Consider the following 20,687-nt stretch of genomic DNA (forward strand, 5'->3'; position numbering starts at 1 on the left):
GAAGACACAGCTGCTGCATGCCCTGCCTCCCACGCCCTGGCAGTGTCCCAGGACAACCTGCCTCTTCCTGGGCACTAAGTCATGCTAAGGCTACCCAGCTGGCCTGTCCATCCCAGGCAGGGCACTTAGGGGCAGGCCCCCAGAAACTACAGGCCCAATGAAGGCAGAACATCCTGGCCAGAAACCATTCTCCCCTTCTCCCCACCCCAAGGCCAAGGCCAAGGCCAAACCTGCCTGAGACTACCTGGGAGACTGGCCAGCCTCAACCCCACAAGGTAGTAGGCAGGGGGCCCAGCCTGAGGGACCCCTGTCTGGAACCTGCAGAAGCTGACCCCCTCTGGGGCAGACAGCTTGTAGCAAGACCTCTCCCACCATCCTCCTCTCCCGCCCAGTCTCACTGGGTTTTCTGCCCGTTCCTCTCCCCACCCCGCACTACAGATGAGGAAATTGAGGCTCAAGGAGATTTATCTCAGCTGGCTCAGGCAGAAGAGGTGCTAAGGAGGGCTCACTGGTTGACAGAGCTTCTGGTGCACACACCCACCCCTCCCAGAGGAACAGAAATGGTAAGGATGTGAAGGCTATTTGGTCAGCTGCTCAAAGGCCACCTCCGAGTGGGCCTAGCTGGGTCCCCTCTTCCCTCTGTCACATGGACCCTAGTTCCACCCTACACTCATGTTGTGTAGGGGCTAGGGAAAAAGATGCTTGGAGGCAATGGTATTGTAATAAAGACACTTTTATTTAGTTCGATATGTTTCTATACAGAATGCAGAAAACACATCTTAAAATCATATAGAAGGAAATAAAAACACGTCAGTGGTTGGTGAACACTTGAATGTGAGATTGGCTCTCTGTCTCACAGAGTCCAAAGACCACTGCCAGCCGGGCACTCAGGGGAGGAGGCGGCCCGCAAGGGCATTGTTGCTGTTGTTATTCTGTTCACTGCCCCATCGCCTCCTGTTGCTATGGTAACAGGCCATTCTGGGCCAGCCACGTCTCTGTGTGGCAATGCCCGATGGTGGGGTTGCTAGGGGCAACGGAGCTATTTGGAAGGCCTTTCAAAGCCCTCACCTGGAACACTGGAAATTGTTTATCTTTTGGCAAGGTCATCAAAAATAATCTCACCAGGTCAGACTCAGCTTGCGCTCCTGACTCCGGGGCACTGGGGAAACTCCGGCTTGGATCAGGGCTTGGAGGCACAAGGCCCAGTCATCACAGGTCCACTGAGCCCTCATCTACAGGCTTCCCCCACAGTGGCACTGCTCACCCCACCAGGGGACCAGGCAGGAGAGAGAGGCTAGGCCCTGGGGGAGAAGGCGCAAGCGGGAATACCCTCCAGAGAAGGGCAGGGTGGAGACCCCTCCACTCTGACCGTTCCTCCCCTCCTGAGGCAGCACACATGAATCCTCTGCAAAAATGGTCAGTATGGCTTAGAAGTGGCTGCTTGGTGTGCAAAGGGAGCCTGGGTCCACCCACCCACCCGCCCTCGATCACGGAAGGGATACGTTATTGCAAAAGGCATTCCTCCCTAAAAGGTACCCAAAATAACTCTCAGACATCAAGAAGTCATGCTCAAAATGGTTTCTTCCAAAGGAGGAGAATCAAAGCTGAGTGGGTGCCCCTGAGTCACGGGACAGAGATGCAGATGGATGGACGGATGTTCTGCTAAAAAAGGCAAAAGAAGCCCCAGTGTAATTCCAGAATTTAAACCATTAGGAAAAGAAGGGGGGAAAAAAATCAAAATGAGCAAAGCCGTCAGTCCCATGGAATCAACACTAGGAGCTTGTACAAACTGCTGTAAGCATCACCATTTTTAATCGTTTTTTTTAATAAAACAATTTGAGGCTGTATAAAAACTTTAGTAAAAAATTAGCTTTGAGAGCCCCCCTATTTTTACTATGAACTATTGCTGGCACTCCTCCCCAGCCACCAGACCTTTCCCAGCTGTTCAAGCCCAAGGCCTGGGACTGGAGCGCCAGAGAAAAGGGGTGGCGTGGGTCAGGGTTGGGCTGTGGACTGTTGGGACAAAGTGGCCAAGGTCAAGTGAGGAAAGAGCATCACATGACATAAAAATATTGCATCTTCACCAAAATGTCCCCCACTGAGTGTTTCAAAACTCCGTGATATTCCTTTTAGGAGGGGGAAAAAAAAAACACACAGAAAAAGGGTAAAAGAAAACAGGCTGATGTGGTCGAGTCTCTCGACCTCCCCAGGCATCCCCACGAGCAGCTGGCCCACCTGGAGCACCTAGGTTGGGGGCCACGGCCACCACTGCCTCTTGGAGTCCCTTTACTATGGAAATGAAGACCCCTTGGTTGTGGGCCGCTAGCGTGCATGGGGTGGGGGTGTGGATGTCCACGGCCTAAGAGGCCCCTCCAGCTTCCAGCCCCTGGCAACAGTGGGACAGCAAACCCAGCACCAGGGCCCTGGCCCCTGAGCCAGGGCCAGGAGGCCCCCAGTCAGGCTCTCTGGGGTATCAGAGCAACAAAGTTTACGTAGTGTGAAAAAATAGGATTCCTTTGATAAAAAATACTGTCCCTTGGTCTTCTCTAAGTTTGAAACACCCTGGGAGCTTATTTTTAGCAAAGCAATTTCCCATACCCACCCAAAAATTACACATACAAGTTTAGGTAAACAGCAGATTAAATGTAAAAACTTAACCTTAACTTCTGAAAGTCCTTTGAATTTAATCTTTAGCTACTGTTTTCCATGTTACATCCTGCAGCTAGACACACGTGAATAGAAAAAACAGTACAGTTAGTGTTAAAGGCAAAACGCAGAGAGCCGGGAGGCCGCCCAGCACTGCCTGCGAGTTCATTCACGGTTCCTCGCTCCCTCCATCTACCTCTACTCCACACGGTGCTTTCAGAGCCAGCCTTCAAAAACGCAGCGAAGAATTTTCTATGAACAAACAAAAAGCTGTTAGGCAAAAATTAAAAGTAAAAATGTCCCCAAAGTCTCTCCAGCTGCTTTGGGGTTTAGGAGGACCAAGTGGGCGGGCTTGTCCAGGCCCCGTGTGTGTCAGCGTGTGCTAGGTCAGGTGTCGGCTCCCAGTGGGCGATGGTCTGCAGGCCACTGGTCTCCACAGACAACACCGTGTTGTCTCCAGGGCCCTGCCCTACCCCTGCCTCCACCCAGGCGCTTGTGGGTTAAGGGGGGACATAGGGAGGGGGCGACCGGTATGGGGTCATGTTCTTGGGACGGGAGCCCTTGCCCTCCATGGGGGCTGTGAAGGGCGGCGGGGGCTGGTAGGGAGGCGCATTGGGATCCTCATCCCGCAGGGGTGTGTACTCTCCCACGGTGTCCTGGTTCAGAGGAGTGGTCTCGGGCACATTCTGGTTGGGGTACTCAGGAGGGGGAAGGGGGGCTTTTTCCTCCTGCAGGATAAGCGGCATGCTGGAGGAGGGTGGGGGCTTGGAGTCGTCCAGTTCGTCTGCAAAGATGATAGGCACCCCCTTCTTGATGAAGGTGGCCTGGTCCTCGAGGGTGAGTTTGCCCTTCCTCTTCTTGCGATAGCAGATCATGGCAATGATGCCAGCGATAAGCAGGATGGCTGCAACCACCACGGCCGGAATGACCGTGTGCAGGTAGACATCATCCTCGCTGCTCTTCTCAGGGTCCCGATCTGGCACCTCCGTAGGTGGTGCCTCTGAGGGCACCCTCCTGGGTGGCGCCACTGGGACAAACTGTAGATGCCGACAGCTGCCAGAGCCTGTCACAGAAATGCTCATGGCCTTGAAGTCGGGCTCCAAGGCGTTGGTGAAGGCAGCTCGAGGTCTGCCATCATCCTCAGCGATCCTCCGGCTCAGCCCCGTGATCTGCTCCTTGGGGCAGGGCTCCAGGGGCAGTGTATTGTTGGTCCATTCCACCACAATGGAGCCCCGGGTGATATTCTGCAGAGTGATGGTGCTGCAGTTGCGGTCCCCAAAGGCGAAGGCCAGCTTCTTCACCAGGGCAATCTTCTTGTGAATGTCATTCACCACAGCTGCTGGGTCACCCACAAACTTGGCCTTGAACCTAGCAGGAGCCCTATCCCCTTGAGGGCGCCTGTGGACATGGATCTCAAAGGCATCCACAGCTGATAGGCCCCCTTTGTCTGTGGCGTGCATGAAATATTCGTGCTTGCCCACGTGGCTGCTGTCAGGCAGGCCATACATGAGCTGGCTGTTGCTGTTGAACTGCACCCAAGACTTCTCGCCTACCAACTGCTGCTCCCGAAGCTTCAGGGTCAGCTTCAGCTTATCAGTGGTGGTGTCCTCATTGTCATAGAAGGTGTCTGACGGGATCTTCACCTCAAAATAGGTGCCAACCCAGGCATCCACCCTGTCGATATGGTTCTTGAGCTCTGGGCGCTGGTTGGGTTCTCCTCCGCGGGGCATCCCACTGGTGGTGGTGCGGATGCGAGTAGGCGGGGAGGCGGTTTCCAATCTGGTGACGGGAGCTTTGGTGGTGACCCGGGGCACTGGTCGGGGTGTCCGTGGCTTCTTGGTCGGCCTTCTAGTTGTGGTGGTTGAGGAATCAGTAGAAGGTGTGGCTGGTTTTGGCGTGGATACTCGTGGCTTCTTGGTGGTAATTGTGGGAGGGGTAGCAACTGCCGTGGGCTCCACATAGCCAGGAATGGTCATTGTTGGGCGGATCTGGCCAGGAACTGTGGTGCCAGCTTCTGACACCCGAGTGGGCTGGATGGGGCCGAGGGTTGGGGTCTGAATAATGGCACCTCGAGTCCGAATGGTGACTGTGGGCTTCCCAGGAACAGGATCCCTGACTGGAGGAGTCATGGTCTCGGTTGGAGGAGCAATGGCTGGAGATGTGGGGGTGGGCACAATCCTGGATGGTGGCTCCTGGATGGCTGTGGTTGGGGGCCCAATGGCAGTGACAGGTGTGGGTGTGGCATGGATCTGCCTCCGGATACGTTTGGGGAGAGGGGGTTTCTTGTTGGCGATGTGCCAACCCACCACAGGGTAGCCAAGCTGGGCAGACATAGCACCTTCCCTGGCAGGGACCTCCACACCACGAATGTCAGGCACACTGTTCTGGTTCAGGGAGCAGCCCAGCTTCCAGGAGAGCAGGGCCCCATTCTCTACCACCTTTTTTGCATTTCCTGGGCCAGCCATGAAAGCCGACATGTCAAACAGTCTGTTATTCACCACTGGCACCAACTTCATGTTGTGAAGCTCCACTTCTGAGAAGCTCCGCATCCTGTGCAGAAGGTCAATCCTTTGCTTTGGGGTCATCTTGGTGAGGTCAGCATCCAGAATTACCGTCAGGACAGTCACAGGCTCATCGGCAGCACAGACAGATGATACCACCTCACCAGGGTCTGGTGACGCCGCCCGCACAGACTGTGGCTCACTGTGGTCTTCAGGGTAGACCTCAACAGAGAACACACTGGAAGTCTGCGGGACGTGGCTTCCATTGGCCCCCAGCCGTGCAGTGCTCACTGAAATGTAATGCACACCCTTATCAGTGTCAAGGGGGAGACCCTCCAGGGTGTGGCTCTGTGGGTCCCACTGCAGCCAGGACGGTAAGGTCTCCTTCCCTGCTGCTGATACCTAGAAGAGATGTCAGCATGAGTTAATTGCCACCATCACTGCATAACCCGAAAATGATCACAACAGTGAACCAATGGCCTAGCCTGTGTGACAGGCCTGAGGTACAATTCAGAATTCCTGGTGGAGGAACCAACGCCTCTCTCCTGGAGCTCATTTACCTATCACGAAAGACTGGGGCTGCCAGATGGGCTAGCATGGAAGGCAAATGGTTCGCCCAAGGCCACACGGTGGGGAGACAGCAGTTCTGGCACTCAAAACACATGTCTCATCCCAGAGAACTGATGCCATGGAGCTCAAGAATGCTGCAGGTTTTTATACCAATGAAGTGCCCTGCCACCTACTCATCCACTCTGCCTGCAGAATCAAGCCTGGGTGTCTCACCCCTCAGCACTACTTTCCAACCTTGCCTCAGACTTCTACCCTACCCTCCACAGACACCACAACTTTGCTCAAGGTATATGCCTGGCCTAGAGTGCCTCTCCTGCCCAGAAGTGGAAATGCACACAGGTCTGGGTGCAGGGACAACTCAATACCCCCAAATGCCTCATTTTACAACCACCATGTTACATTCAAGTGTAGTGGGGCACATTTGGTTAGCTGTATCTAATGTCTTAACAGTGCTTTTCAAATCTCAAGAAAAACTGCAATGTCCAGGGTAGGGGAATGTAAACAATTATCCTAAGAAGAGCGTTTATGAAAGGCATTCCAAGGACCTCCAGTCTCTCTAAAAGAGAATTCTATAGTCAACTAAGTTTGGGAAATGGACAGAGCTCACCTCTGTCCTTGGAAAGCCGAAGCACAGAGCAGGCCTCAGGAGCTCATCCCCTTTTCCACCCAACAGCACCTCCCAGACTTATTTCAGGGTGGAAGTCCTTCTCCACAGCAACATGACTGGTAATACGTAAAGCCCCCAAGGGAATGCCACCATAAAAACTTCCACCATCAGCTGACAAGAGGGAAACAAGACTCGCCTCTTGCCCAGGCCCCATCTATGACTTCTCTCACCTTCGGGAAACACCTACTCCTGCCCCCAATGCAAGAAAGGTGGGACCCACTCTCTGGTCTGCCTAAAGGCACTCTCAGTCAGCTCCACTGCCCTGTCCGTCAAGTCCAGAAACACAATGGCCAACAGATGGCATGTCTTACTGCCAGCCTCGGCCCAGGGATTGCCCTTCATGGTCACTGCTTGTCAGGAGAGGGAAACTAAAACGGTTCCCTCCCTGTGGCAGGAAGGCCACAGCTATAGCTTCTGGGTTCCCCAGGGGCTCTGGTTCGTCAGGCTTCCTCCTTCCAAGAGCCGGGTGCCTGAGTGATTGGGGAAGAGACCCTGAACTCATACCTGCTCTTCCCAGCTAGGACCCGGGTGTCCATGTGCATGCCATTCCATCAACCTTATCAGAGACCAGATATTTACCCTGCCTGTAAAGAGATTTCTTACCTCCAGCAAAAAGCCATGAGAAGACATATGACATTATTAGGAGTTGTCCTTATTGACTGCTCTCTGAACCACTGAGTTCACAGAGTTTCTTTTGTGACCACATTCCATCAACTCTAGGGTGCACAGTCATCTAATTAATGAACCACTAAGAATCTCCCATCCCATCACTCACCATCCACTGCAAACAGAACCAACATCAGAAATGGTAAAATAACTGTAAACATGGGTGTCTTCAAATCCATGAAAAACACTAAATATATTCTTCCTTTACAATCTTTTTTAGCTACAAAAATACTTATCACAACTGCTTTGACTGAAAAACCTATGCTTTAAATTTTTTCAGTTCAATTATGTTAAATATAAAAACTGCCACATCCACATACAAACATATAAAGCAAAGGTTGAATGATCTAGTTTTGCAAAAAATGTGAAGCAAAGATGTTAAGGCCAAATGGAGTAGTCAAGGGAACCATGAGATCTTTTACAGGGGTGGGGCAAGAACTTCCTGAGAGGAAGAGAGTAGGTGAGCCAGGGCGCGGACCCAGGTTTCCGGTCACCCAAGGGTATTTCTCCTAAGCCCACTCCATCCCAATGACTACCACTGGAATGAGAGCACATCTGCAAGAGATCAGGCAGAGAAAGGAGAAAGGGAGGGCCAAGAATGGAGCTCTAGATGAAGTCAGCCAAGGAGAAGCCACTTGTAGAGAAGACTGAACAGGGCCAAGAGAGACCAGGAGAGGCTCCAGATGGGTGCCAAGTGGCTGGCCAGGCCCATGGGATATGCCTCAGTGGCCAGGCAGTTAGGCCTGTGCCCAGCGCCGTGTGTTCCATTAGCACAGATGAGTAAGCAGGGCCAGTGCTTTTTCAAGTCTGTCTCAATTACGTAAGGGCACTTTATAACAGAGAGAATAGAGAAGGGCCCTCATCTCCTCAAGCTCCCCTGGCTGGCTCAGCTTCCCATTCTGCTGACCCCCAACAGCCACAGTTCTGTTGTCAGACATGCCCTAAGGCATAAACCCAGGTTGGTCAAGGCTCCCACACAGCCAGACTTAGAAAATATACACTTATTTGAACTATGCCAAGTAACATTTTAACATGTTAATAACGTGTAATATAAATAACAAACATTAAAGAAAACCCCAGGTTTCACCGAAGTAAGTTATAATGCTCAATCTCAAACTGGGCGATGGAAGAGCAGAACTGTGTACCTTCATTTTGGTTACAGAAACAAATTCTTTCACTATGGTCTACCCACAGCTTTAGAGACAACATTTGGGATAAGCCATGTCAGAAAAACAGAGCCAAGCCACTCCACCCTGCACCTGCCCTCCCTTCTGCAAATTCTGGCTCCTCAAGGTACTAGAGCCCTGGCCACAGGATAGGTGTTCAACCTGGATCTACCCCCGGAAGCAAACGGTCCCCGGTGTCTTGGGTACTCTTCAGATAAGGAGAGATTCTAACCTGAACGTTCTAAAATCCATGCATCTCTGAACATCTTGGTACTGCAAACATCAGATCCAGGCAGCACTTTGGTTGGCAATGATTCATTTTAATAGAAAGGCCACAGGAAGCAAAACAAATCTGAGTTCCACAAGGAACCTACCCAAGTCACAGGGAAGCTGACATCTCTGCATTTTCAAGGCCATTTAGGGAAAGCCCCTGAACTGGGAAGTTTGAACATGCCTGAAGGTCTGGCAGTGTCCACAGTCCCCAAAGGATTCCACTAGCAGCCCCCCTCCCTCTCAAGGGCACTCAGTTGAGGGAACGCTCTGGGATGCAACACCTGCTCTACTGTGACAAAGCAGGAGCCCCTCAGTCCATGGGAACTCTGGACATCCTCCCCAGCTTGCAAAACTTCCAGGATCTAGACCACTTTTCCTCTCAGGGCCTAAGGGTGAAGTGGGATATGAAAGTTCCTTCTCAGAGACACAGCCCCCATGACAAACCAGGACTCATCTCTATAAAAACACCGTATCCGAAGGGAAGCCCCATCTCCAGGCAGTCTGAGGCTTCATCTAACCTCAGCCTGTTTTCTCACATGTAAGAAGGGGGAAAAGATGCCAGCCTTGTATGATCACAGGGCCAGGCACACGCTGGACTCTGTCAGTGCTGGTTCCTCACCCGCCCCTATGGGCTGAGAGAGGACACAGTACACATTGTGAGGCTGCTGCAGGAATGGATCCAGGGCGTGTCCAGGCTCCACTCCCTCATCCTCTTTCCCAAATGGCCTTGGACCCAGCACACACTGAGACTTTGTCTCCCTGTTCATACCCCAAAGCAGAAACTCAAAGCATCAAAGGGAAGTGGAGAGGCCACAGGAAGAGGAAGCCAGGACCCTAGAGGGGAACATGGCCAAGGCTGGGGACCCTCAGGGACTTGCTTACCTGTTAAGACCTGTTTGCTAAGAGTGGATGAAAACGTTGAGGGGCAGAGAGGGCAGGGAGAACTTGCTGCAGGTGACAGCCAAAGCCAGCACTCACATCCTCTAAGTCTAAAAGAGATGTGCTTGATCCTGGCATATTTGCACATGAGATTCCGACTATCCTTGGAATCCTTAGTTTACTCATATAGAAATTTCTGTCCTAGCTGTACTGTAACCACCCACAACTGACCCTCTAAGGGCTGCCAGGCTAGGAATGGCACGCAAGAAGCAGGAATCAGAGCTCTGTGTGAAGTGCTCATAACACCAGCACATGTATTTGGGGTGACAGGCTGTCCCCGGCCATGGAACTCCCCCAGGGTTTCAAGTCACCCCCAGGTTTTCAAGTCACCCTCCATCATTAAATACCAATACTCCCTTGCTGACCTTATAAAGCAGCCATCTTGGAAAGGAGACTTCAGGCAATGGGAACACCTGCAGGAGGCAGAAACTGCAGGAGGAAGCCTGATTTGAGATCATGGGCTCTAGATCACAGGCCACTCACAAAGAGCCAGAAATCTTTCCAGTTTCAGCAACCCTCAGAGAGAACATGCTTCTGAGATAGAAGGCAAGCCCAGCACTGAGGAAAATAAGATCTTGAACAGCCACACACCCAATTTTAGAAATCCTGATCCATAAAGTACATCCAAAAACATTAAGAATCAAAACCACAAAACCTGGGCAGACACATAAGGAGTTCTGAAGACTACCTGCCCAGCAATGCTCACAAATAATCACCATGACCAATGATTGGGGAACTGCCAAACGTGAAGGTTTTGGTCACTCCTCAGTCTATACTAGCAGATGACTAGTAACTGGCTATTCAGTTCTCAGACATTCTCTTCAACTTCTCCGCTGGAGCCTTCTCTGGCACAGTAGACTGTCAAACACTTGGTCTGATAAAGATACAGCACCTGTGCTAAACACCATGCAACGTAGAGTCTCTCACCCCAAATCAGCATAATATACCTGGAGAAAGAACAAATTGGCAGAGGAGCTTGTATTACTTAGTCCCTCATCAAAGAGCAGATTTCTGCCCATCAAAACTGAGGAGCTGGACTCTCACTAGGGCTTAATTAACTATATGACCACTGGTTTCTAAAACCAAGAAAACCTAAGCTTTATCATTCAGAACCCACAAGGTGGTATCTTACCCATGCAGGAGTTATGGGACTTAGAAATGGCAAGCAAAAGTTCCAGAAAGATGGATGAGCACTTTCATATCCTTGTCACTTGGGTGAGCTGATACTGGCCAGCAAAGAGGGATCTTAGGAATAAAGTATAATCAAGAAACTGCATTTGGGGCTTCCCTGCTGGTGCAGTGGTTGGGAGTTCGCCTGCCGATGCAGGGGACATGGGTTCGTGCCCCGGTCCGGGGGGATCCCACGTGCCGTGGAGCGGCTGGGCCCATGAGCCATGGCCGCTGAGCCTGCGCGTCCGGAGCCTGTGCTCCGCGGTGGGAGAGGCCACAGCGGTGAGAGGCCCGCGTACCGCAAAGAAAAAAAAAAAAAGAAACTGCATTTGGTGAGAATTCCCCCACACTACAAATCTTTTGGAGGGTCCTTTGAGCCTCAGTGGTGGCACCTTCCAACCAACACCTCAAGACAGGACAGCCCCAGGGGTTCAGGCTGGGCCCTTCCCTGAATCCCTAACAGATGTGTCAGAGGGTCTTCTCACTGGTCCATTTCACAGTGGCACAAACTGCTGCCCTGTGACAGCCCACTGCTTAGGCCTCTTAGCAGCCTGCCCTGGCAAAGTCCCTGCCTTCCCTCAGACCTGGTCACTGGCTCCTGGACCCTTCAGCCCCTCACCCCTCACCCAAGCTGTGGAGTTGAGCCAACCCACAGCCGTCTATGGCTGGATACCATAGGCAACACCCTGGAGGCACTCACACATGAGGTGATCAAGGCCTCCTTGGGGCAGGCCAACTGTGTGGTGGGCTCCTTTGCTCAGGGGGGCAGGAAATAGTCCCTCTGATGGAGTCAGCTTCCAGTCACGTTTCAGAGGCCCCCACGGTGCTGACTCACATTCAGGGTGATCCTGTGTCTGTGCCATGGACTATGACAATGAGACTAATCTGTGGCCAAGCTCACCTTCCACAAATGATGCACATGGGCAGTCACATGGCTGGGCTGTGGGGAGATGGCACATGTCAACACGAAGAGCCTCTGGCTTGAGGTCAAAGGCCAAGCCTTTGCCCCCACAGAAGGTGAGGAACCAGGGTAGAACCAGGGTAGACATACTTTGCTTTACCGAGTAGAGGAGAGCCACACCCATGAGAGACAATAATTGGTTCTGCTGCTTGACATTCAAACCTCAAGCCAGAATATGGCTGTTGCCACAAAGGCCAAGGCCACAGGATCACATGTTGTTGAACACAACTTGTCCAGCCCAATCAGTGCCCCTCTGGTCTGAATTATGAAGCATTTTATCTGATGTTAACTGTTCTCATCTGAAAACAAAAATTAATCATTTTCCCCCCAAAGTAAGGGACAGCTTAGGATGGTTATAGCCACTAATAAAATTCTCAGAATCAGTCCCTCAATCCCAAGCCCTGACATCAACTATTTTTACTTCATCATGTTTTCAGTCCTTGTCAGTAATTTTTTTTCTAAAACATAGAAGCCTATATATTCAATAATAAGTATTTGAGCTGATATGTCTGGGCAAATGCCATTCTGACAACCCACCCCCAAGGATGCCTTCCTTCGCCAACCCACATTTCCCAGTGTGCTCTGTTCACAAGGGATCAATTCAGAGCCAGGGAACACCCACTTGAGGCAGGAAGAAACTGCAGTTCATCTCATGCAGGCGGGGTTGCCACAAAGCTCGCAAGCATCCAAAGAAATACTCCTTTCATGAGCTCCCCTTCCTGGCCAAAAAGAGTACCCATTGTTCTCATGGGAACAATTGGGGGCCTATGCCAGCAGATGAGAGCACAGTCCCAGGAAGGGCTGCTCCCAGTCTGCCAACATCTTGGGCTGAGAGAAATTCCACATTGTCTCCAGACAAGGAGGCTAAAGGGAAGCAGGGATGAAAAGCCATCCTCATGGGCACTACCAAAATGAGACATCTGAGGGGGATCTAGAGGGGCAGCCCAATCATTTCATGAGATGCAAAGACTTCTCTCCTGACCAACCCAGAGAGGAGGAGTTAGAACATCTCCAGCCATATAATCACCTTCCTCAGCCAGTCCTACACTCAACTCAAGTCAGAGGAGAGGCACCCTTAGGGAGCCAGCGCCAATCCTGAGGGAAGTCAGGGGGGTAACTTATACTATGGCCAACTTGGGACAGCTTAGGATCTGCCCAGCAAAGGCAAAGCTGGCTTCTGTGGGACCTATACCTACAGACCCTGATGAAGAGAGAGGGTGTTCTAAGACCTAAGACTGCTGTGAGAGCAAAGAACAGTCGAGACCTGGGATGAGCTTTGCATACAGGCGTCTAGTCTGGTCCAAGGGAGCACACACCAGGACCATCTCCTTTAGGGTGCCCTGAGGCCACAGGAGAAAAGAAGAGAGACCCAAGGCACAGGTCTTTCAGGAAGGTCATGCTGGCCACAAAGGTCTGGAGGTAGCCCATAGACCCTTCTTACATCAGATCAATGGAGTCCATTTGGGAGTTAAAATGGGGTCAGTAATAGCAAACTGATTCTTGAGGTAGAGCTAGAGAACAGCAGGGAAGTTATAGGTGCTGGCTGGGATGAGACTGGATAAGGGCTGTTTGGACATGAAAGAGTCTCAGATGTGGGGCAGAGCAAAGGATCCAGGACCTCAGGGTTAATCCTCCAGGCAGGCATGTCCCCTTCTTTCTCCTGACCTGTTTCCTTGAAGTCTGGTGTATAAAATATAGGGAAGTGCTTGTTTTAGGAGTTGACATTACCCGATGGGCATACCTGGCTGATGCCAAGCAGCACTTCCTCTGTCACTGTGATTCCCAAAGTTGCCACAATCTCCTGAAATACCACAACCATCAGCCCACACAGGTCCAACAAGGCTTGGCAGGTAGCCAGTGCAGCTCACTTAGCATAAGACTTGATTTTCTACCCCTTCTATAGATTGTTACATGGTCTGTTACAAACACTGAATTATTCTATCACCAACCCCCATGCACATCTCCTGACCAGTCAGCAAGTATGACAACCACACCATCTAATCTCATCAGGTCTCAGGACAGACCATGTTCTGCCTATGAGTCCTCAATAGGCAATTTCGGCTAATTGACTGGAAGGCCAACCCTTACCTGGGAACCCCACATGAGGCTTAGGCAAGCTTAGTCTCTTACTGCCCTGACATAGGCTGGCATTTCTTCCTACAAACAGGCAGGTAGGCTTTTTTTCTTTTTTTAATAAGTTTATTTTATTTATCTATTTTTGGCTGTGTTGGGTCTTCGTTGCTGTGTGCGGGCTTTCTGTAGTGGTGGGGAGTGGGGGCTACTCTTCGTTGCGGCGCACGGGCTTCTCATTGAGGTGGCTTCTCTTGTTGCAGAGCACAGGCTCTAGGTGCACAGGCTTCAGTAGTTGTGGCATGAGGGCTCAGTAGTTGTGGCTCGTGGGCTCTAGAGCACAGGCTCAGTAGTTGCAGCACATGGGCTTAGTTGCTCCACGGCATGTGGGATCTTCCCAGACCAGGGATCGAACCCGTGTCCCCTGCATTGGCAGGTGGATTCTTAACCACTGCACCACCAGGGAAGTCCCTGGCAGGTAGGCTTTGACAATCCAAAGCAGGTTTGCAGGTACTGAGGGGGTTCTCCTTCCCTCTGCCAGCCCAAAAACATTTGAAGGCCTACTATGGGACTAGAATCAAACATGCAGACTAAAAAGAATTTCAAGTACAAAAATTTGCTAAGAAGATAACACAGGGTTTTGTGAGAAATCTGCCTTCATCAGGGTGGAGGGAAAGGGCTCCAATCCTGAAACTAAGCCTGAAAGAGGTGGCTGTACCCATGCTGACAGAAGAAAAAAAGAGCCAGCAGCCTGGGGTGGGCCCTAAGCTTGGCATATCTGTGGGGCAGAAAGAGGCTGGTGTGGCTGGGACAAGGTATGCAAAGGGAAAGGGGAGAGAGAAGAGGCCAGAGGCCAGATCAAACAGGGCTTAATCTTAAGGGCAGGGTGGTAGAGGAGGCCTGTTTTTAGCAGATGTAAGCTTTACAAAGATAAAGATGTCTCTTGACTCAGTATGGAGAACAGACTAAGGGGTTAAGAACAGAGGCAGGGCGCCTGGGAAGAGGTGAGCGAGTGGTAGTTTGGATGACAGTAATAGTGTTGGATATGATTTGGAGGTCACCTCAACAAGGCTCCTTGGGACCAAGATCTGAAATATTCCTCACATACACAAGAATATTGGGTAGCCTTTAAAAGTTACATTCCCAAAGAATACTTAATAACCAAGGAAAAAAAACTCAAACTACAGTGAATGAAAAAAAGGTTAAAATATAGATTCAGCATGATTTCAGGTCTGTCTAAAATGTCTGTGTGTGTATGTGACACGGACACCTCTTGATGAACGCAGAAAATGATAGAGGAGTATGCCAGTGGTAGGAACCACAGGAGATTTTCTTTCTCCCTTTTTCTACAATATACATTTATACATCATTATTATAATAGGGGGGAAAAAAACAACTCCTTTAGTGTAAAGACTTTTCAATCCTGTTTTACACACAGGGAAAACAAAGCTCCAGGAAGGAAGTCAGGCTTTCTGATCTGATTCCCACCCCACACAACCCTGATGTCAAGACGGTTCAGGATGAAGAGTCACACATTTTCACCTGTTTTTCTACAGGCTAATCATCTACTAAATGGTGTGCTTTCCACAGATAGATATGCTCAGATAAAATCCTGTTTTCCTAGTAAAATCTCTTTGCTCCCCCAGTGAATAAGCCTGTTAAATGTCCCTCTGCCAGATACAGCAAATACTCAGCTCACTGTATCGACTCAAGGCACCTTTGGTCAAGACTAATCCATGTACAACATTCCAGTGGCCACTGGAACAAGGGTCATCGCTACAGGGTTTGGATATTCAGAAGATGAAATTTGATGCTGGGTAAGAAATGTACCTCCAAAAATGCCATTTTTCATCTAATAAACTAGAAACTGGCTTACTGGGGTGTTTTGAAGATTACATGGAAATCTTTCTCAAAGACTCTACAAACTAGAAAGAGCTCCATGGAACTGAGACAGGATCTTCTGAAGTATGACCACCTCTGAGAACACAAGGCCACCCTAAGAACAAGCAAAGAGCTAAAGAGAGGGGGTCAAAAAGGAAAAGGAAGAGAACACAAGGAGGGTCAGGTGAGGAGTGGGTCTGCCCAGATTCAAGGGAAAGGGGCATAGACACACCTCTCAATGAGAAGAGTGGCATGGAAGAGTGACCATTTCTAATCTAGATGCCTGGGGCTTGTGGGTCAGAGAGAGGCAAGTTGGTAAAGACTCATTGGAGCCTGGGTGTGCTTTGACCAATGGAGTACAAAGGAAGTGTCACTGTGCAAGTTTCCAAGCCCAGGCCTTAAGAGACTGGCAGCTTCCACTTCCTGTATCTTGGAATACTCAATCTTGGAACCCAGCTATTGTACTGTGAGGAAATCCAGGTATCTGTGGAAAGGTCTACATGGAGAGAAACCAAGGACCTTGATCAGCAGTCCCAGGTAACCTCCCTGCCAACAGGCAGAACCAACTTGCCAGCCATGAATGAGCCACCTTGGAAATAGATCCTCCAGGCCCAGGTGAGCCACTCTAACTAGTACCATGTGCAGCAGAGATGAGCTTCCCAGATGAGCTCTAAATCCCTGAATTCTTGGCCACAAAATTGTGAGCAAAACCAACTGGCCGTTTCAAACCACTATGTTGTTATGCTTTAAACATACCAATAAACAGCCAGAACACTATGTGTATGTAGAAATCTAAGTGCAAAACAGATATTAAAAACTACCATAACAGAGCTTCCCTGGTGGCACAGAGGTTGAGAGTCCGCCTGCCGATGCATGGGACACAGGTTTGTGCCCCGGTCCAGGAAGATCCCACATGTCACAGAGCGGCTAGGCCCGTGAGCCATGGCCGTTGAGCCTGTGCTCAACGTTGAGCCTGTGCTCCGCAACGGGAGAGGCCACAGCAGTGAGAGGCCCGCATACCACACACACACACACAAAAAATCTAGAAACAATAAATGCTGGAGAGGGTGTGGAGAAAAGGGAACCCTCTTGCACTGTTGGTGGGAATGTAAATTGATACAGCCACTGTGGAGAACAGTATGGAGGTTCCTTAGAAAACTACAAACAGAACTACCATATGACACAGCAATCCCACTACTGGGCATATACCCTGAGAAAACCATAATTCAAAAAGAGTCATGTACCAAAATGTTCATTGCAGCTCTATTTACAATAGCCCGGAGATGGAAACAACCTAAGTGTCCATCAACGGATGAATGGATAAAGAAGATGTGGCACATATATACTATGGAATATTACTTAGCCATAAAAAGAAAGGAAATTGAGCTATTTGTAATGAGGTGGATGCACCTAGAGTCTGTCATACAGAGTGAAGTAAGTCAGAAAGAGAGAGACAAATACCGTATGCCATCACATATATATGGAATTTAAGAAAAAAAAATGTCATGAAGAACCTAGGGGTAAGACAGGAATAAAGACACAGAGCTACTAGAGAATGGACTTGAGGATATGGGGAGGGGGAAGGGTAAGCTGTGACAAAGCGAGAGAGAGGCATGGACATATATACACTATCAAACGTAAGGTAGATAGCTAGTGGGAAGCAGCCGCATAGCACAGGGAGATCAGCTCAGTGCTTTGTGATCGCTGGGAGGGGTGGGATAGGGAGGGTGGGAGGGAGGGAGACGCAAGAGGGAAGAGATATGGGAACATATGTATATATATAACTGATTCATTTTGTTGTAAAGCAGAAACTAACACACCATTGTAAAGCAATTATACTCCAATAAAGATGTCAAAAAAAAGAAAAAAACTACCATAACACAGTATAGACCTTGGAATATTTTTAATTCATATTCAAGCCACATCTCTGGGGAAAGAATGCTGTAGGCCAAGGGTTAGAAAACTATGGCCATGAGGACTTCCCTGGTGGCACAGTGGTTAAGAATCCGCCTGCCAATGTAGGGGACACGGGTTCGAGCCCTGGTCCGGGAAGATCCCACATGCTGTAGAGCAACTAAGCCTGTGCACCACAACTACTGAGCCTGTGCTCTACAGCCCACGCACCACAACTACTGAAGCCCGAGCGCCTAGAGCCCGTGCTCCGCAACAAGAAGCCCACGCACCACAACGACGAGCATCCCCCGCTCGCCGCAACTAGAGAAAGCCTGTGCTCAGCAACGAAGACCCAATGCAGCCAAAAATAAATAAATAAAATAAAATAAATAAATTTACTAAAAAAAAAAAAGAAAACTGTGGCCACGGGACTTCCCCAGTGGTCCAGTGGTAAAGAATCTGTCTTCCAATGCAGGGGACGCGGGTTCGATCCAGGCTGCCACCTGTCTTTGTACAGCCCATGAGCTAAACATGTTTTTTGAGATTTTTAAATGAGGGGAAAAAAAATCAAAAGAAGATATAGTATTTCTTGACATGTGAAAATCACATGAAGTTAAAATTTCAGTTTCAGTAAAGTTTTTAAAAGTAAAGTTTTATTGGGGGCTTCCCTGGCGGCACAGTAGTTAAGAATCCGCCTGCCAATGCAGGAGACACAGGTTCCAGCCCTGGCCCGGGAAGATACCACATGCTATGGAACAACTAAGCCCGTGCTACTGCGCTCTAGAGCCCATAAGCCACAACTACTGAGCCCGCGTGCCACAACTACCGAAGCCCATGCACCTAAACAAGAGAAGCCACAGCAATAAGCCCACGCACCACAACGACGAGTAGCCCTGCTTGCCGCAAATAGAGAAAAGCCCGTGTGCAGCAACAAAGACCCAATGCAGCCAAAAATAAATTAAATAAATAAATAAATTTATTAAAAAAAAAAGTTTTATTGGAACAGAGCCATGTCCATTCGCTTGCATATTGTCTATGGCTACTTTCATACTACACTGGCAAAGTTGAGGAGTTGCAACAGAAACCATATGGCCAGCAAAGCCAATATCTGGCTTTTTTAAGAAAAAGTGTGCTGACATCTGCTCTAGGAGATGTTCATAGCTTGAGGAGTACACCCCACCCACCCACATGTCTCCCATGCAAACTCAATCAGGAAGTAGGGGAAATTCCAAGGTCCCACAACCCCAGACAAATGGATGGTACTTCTTCACACAAAAGCTTCCTGTTTCAACTAATTTCCACCCTGGGTTGGACAAGACACTCTTCAGTTACAAAAATCTCAGATCTCCTTGTTTTCTGGGTTGCCTCCCCAAAAGGAGATGAGGCGAGGCTGAAATTTAAGTACTAATTTTGGTTCTTAAGTGACCAAATACATTAGTAAACATAGAACACCAAAGCAAAGCAAAACTCCAATATTTACTTATACCTTATTTTTTAAAAATAGGTTCAAAGCATTTAAAAGTTCCATATTTCTTGGGTTTAATCCCATGGTTAATGAAAGCAGACCATTTCCTATACACAGGCCCTTCCATCAAATCCCTAACTTGATGACCAAAAGATCTTCCAGAGTACATATGTAAAAGCTTTTTAATGGTGACACCCTCAAAATGGGAGCAAGAATAAAGGTTTAGGATGCTATTCTGAGATATATGGGGACCCTCTAGTGAACGTCAGTGGCTGTCCCTCTCTTAAGGAACATTTAGCAGGTCCTGGAAGAACTGAGCTCAGAATTCCTGGAAAACTGAAAAACTAAACCTAAACTAAAAAACTAAAAAAACCTAAAATTAACACTAAAATCAAAACTAAAATGGAAGATGAGAATTATTCCTCATTTACAGTTTATATCCAGTCTCACCTTGATGACTTCTCCATTGGAGGCAATTAAATCTGTTGGAATGGTCACTCGAAATGAGCGTCCGACGACAGCGGTGCCATCAGGAATGCCAACCACCGTGGGAAGAGCCTCATGGAGGTCTGAGAGTACTGAGTGCATGGACGCCTCGAGCTGGTTCTCCCAGTCCCTGATGGCCTCCGAAGGCTCACTGGGCCAGCGGGACTGAGTCACAGCCACAGATAGCAGAAGGAGAAAGGTCCTCCCCCAGAGGGGGAGCAGCAGCGAGAGGGCCACAGACATCCTCATCCCGGGCTCAAGTCTGCTCAAGCAGATAGTCTAAGAAAGGAAGCAAGTGACGTGGTCCCAGAACTGGGTCCTCAGCCTCTCCACACCTGCTCCATCCCAGAGCACCCAAAGCCTGAAAAAGAAGAAGAGTAGACTCAGACTTCAGCAACTTCCATGGTTTCAAAGTTGAGCACAGGCAGTTACTACCCCCTAAGTGTTCCTGCCAAAAATATCTACTCTGAGTTGGATCAAGTCTCACCCTGCACTGTCCAGTACAGAGCCACCAGCTACATGTGGCTACTGAACACTGGAAATGTGGCTGGTCCATTAAGTATAAAGCACACCGTGGATTCTGAAAACTAAGTATAAAAAAGGAATGTTGGGGACTTCCCTAGTGGTCCAGTGGGTAAGACTCTGTGCTCCCAATGCAGGGGGCCAGGGTTCGATCCCTGGCCGGGGAACTAGATCCTGCATGCATGCCATAACTAAGAGTCCGCATGCCGCAACTAAGAAGTCTGTAGGCTGCAACTAAGACCTGGCACAGCCTAAATAAATAAATTAATTTTTAAAAAAAGAATGTAAAATATCTCATTAATACTTTAAAAATATTGATTACATATTGAAATAATATTTTAGATATGAAAATATTAAGTATAGTTAAGTAAATAAATAGTACATAATAAAAATATTAAATATATTATTAAAATTAATTCCACCTGCTTATTTTTATTTCATGTGACTACTGGAAAATATTAAATGACATATGTGGATCACATTATATTTCTGTTGGGTAGTGCTGCTCTAGAACTAACTTCCAGTTCATAGGAAACACAGGGCCATGAAGACACGATCAGACAAATCTAGAATGTGGGACCTTCTACAAGATAACTGGTCTGGTCTTTCCTAATCTGACGCCTCTAAATACAAGGGGACTATTCTAGATTTAAAGACTGCAACCAGATGCAGTGTGTACATCTTGATTGGACCCTGGATTTACTTTTTTTTTTTAATTTATTTTTTATTGAAGTATAGTTGAACTACAATGTTGTGCTAATTACTGTTGTACAGCAAAGTAACTCAGTTATACATATATGTACATTCTTTT

General features: G+C 49.0%; 1 protein-coding gene across 3 annotated transcripts in view; it reads right to left on the reverse strand.

Annotated features, from left to right (window-relative positions):
• Positions 1-737: 737 nt before the first annotated feature.
• Positions 738-20,687, reverse strand: part of DAG1 (dystroglycan 1) — a 64,135-nt gene continuing 44,185 nt past the window's right edge. For all 3 annotated transcript variants that reach the window (XM_082848258.1, XM_082848256.1, XM_082848257.1), the window contains exons 2-3: positions 19,319-19,715; positions 738-5,549 (exon numbers count right to left, since the gene is read on the reverse strand). In XM_082848258.1, the coding sequence (XP_082704384.1) occupies positions 3,147-5,549; positions 19,319-19,603 (2,688 nt within the window). In that variant the 5' untranslated portion in view covers positions 19,604-19,715 and the 3' untranslated portion in view covers positions 738-3,146. The remainder of the gene's footprint in view (positions 5,550-19,318; positions 19,716-20,687) is intronic.

This window comes from Leucopleurus acutus (genome assembly GCF_964270905.1).
Source record: "Leucopleurus acutus genome assembly, chromosome: 10".
Classification (NCBI taxonomy): Eukaryota; Metazoa; Chordata; class Mammalia; order Artiodactyla; family Delphinidae; genus Leucopleurus; species Leucopleurus acutus.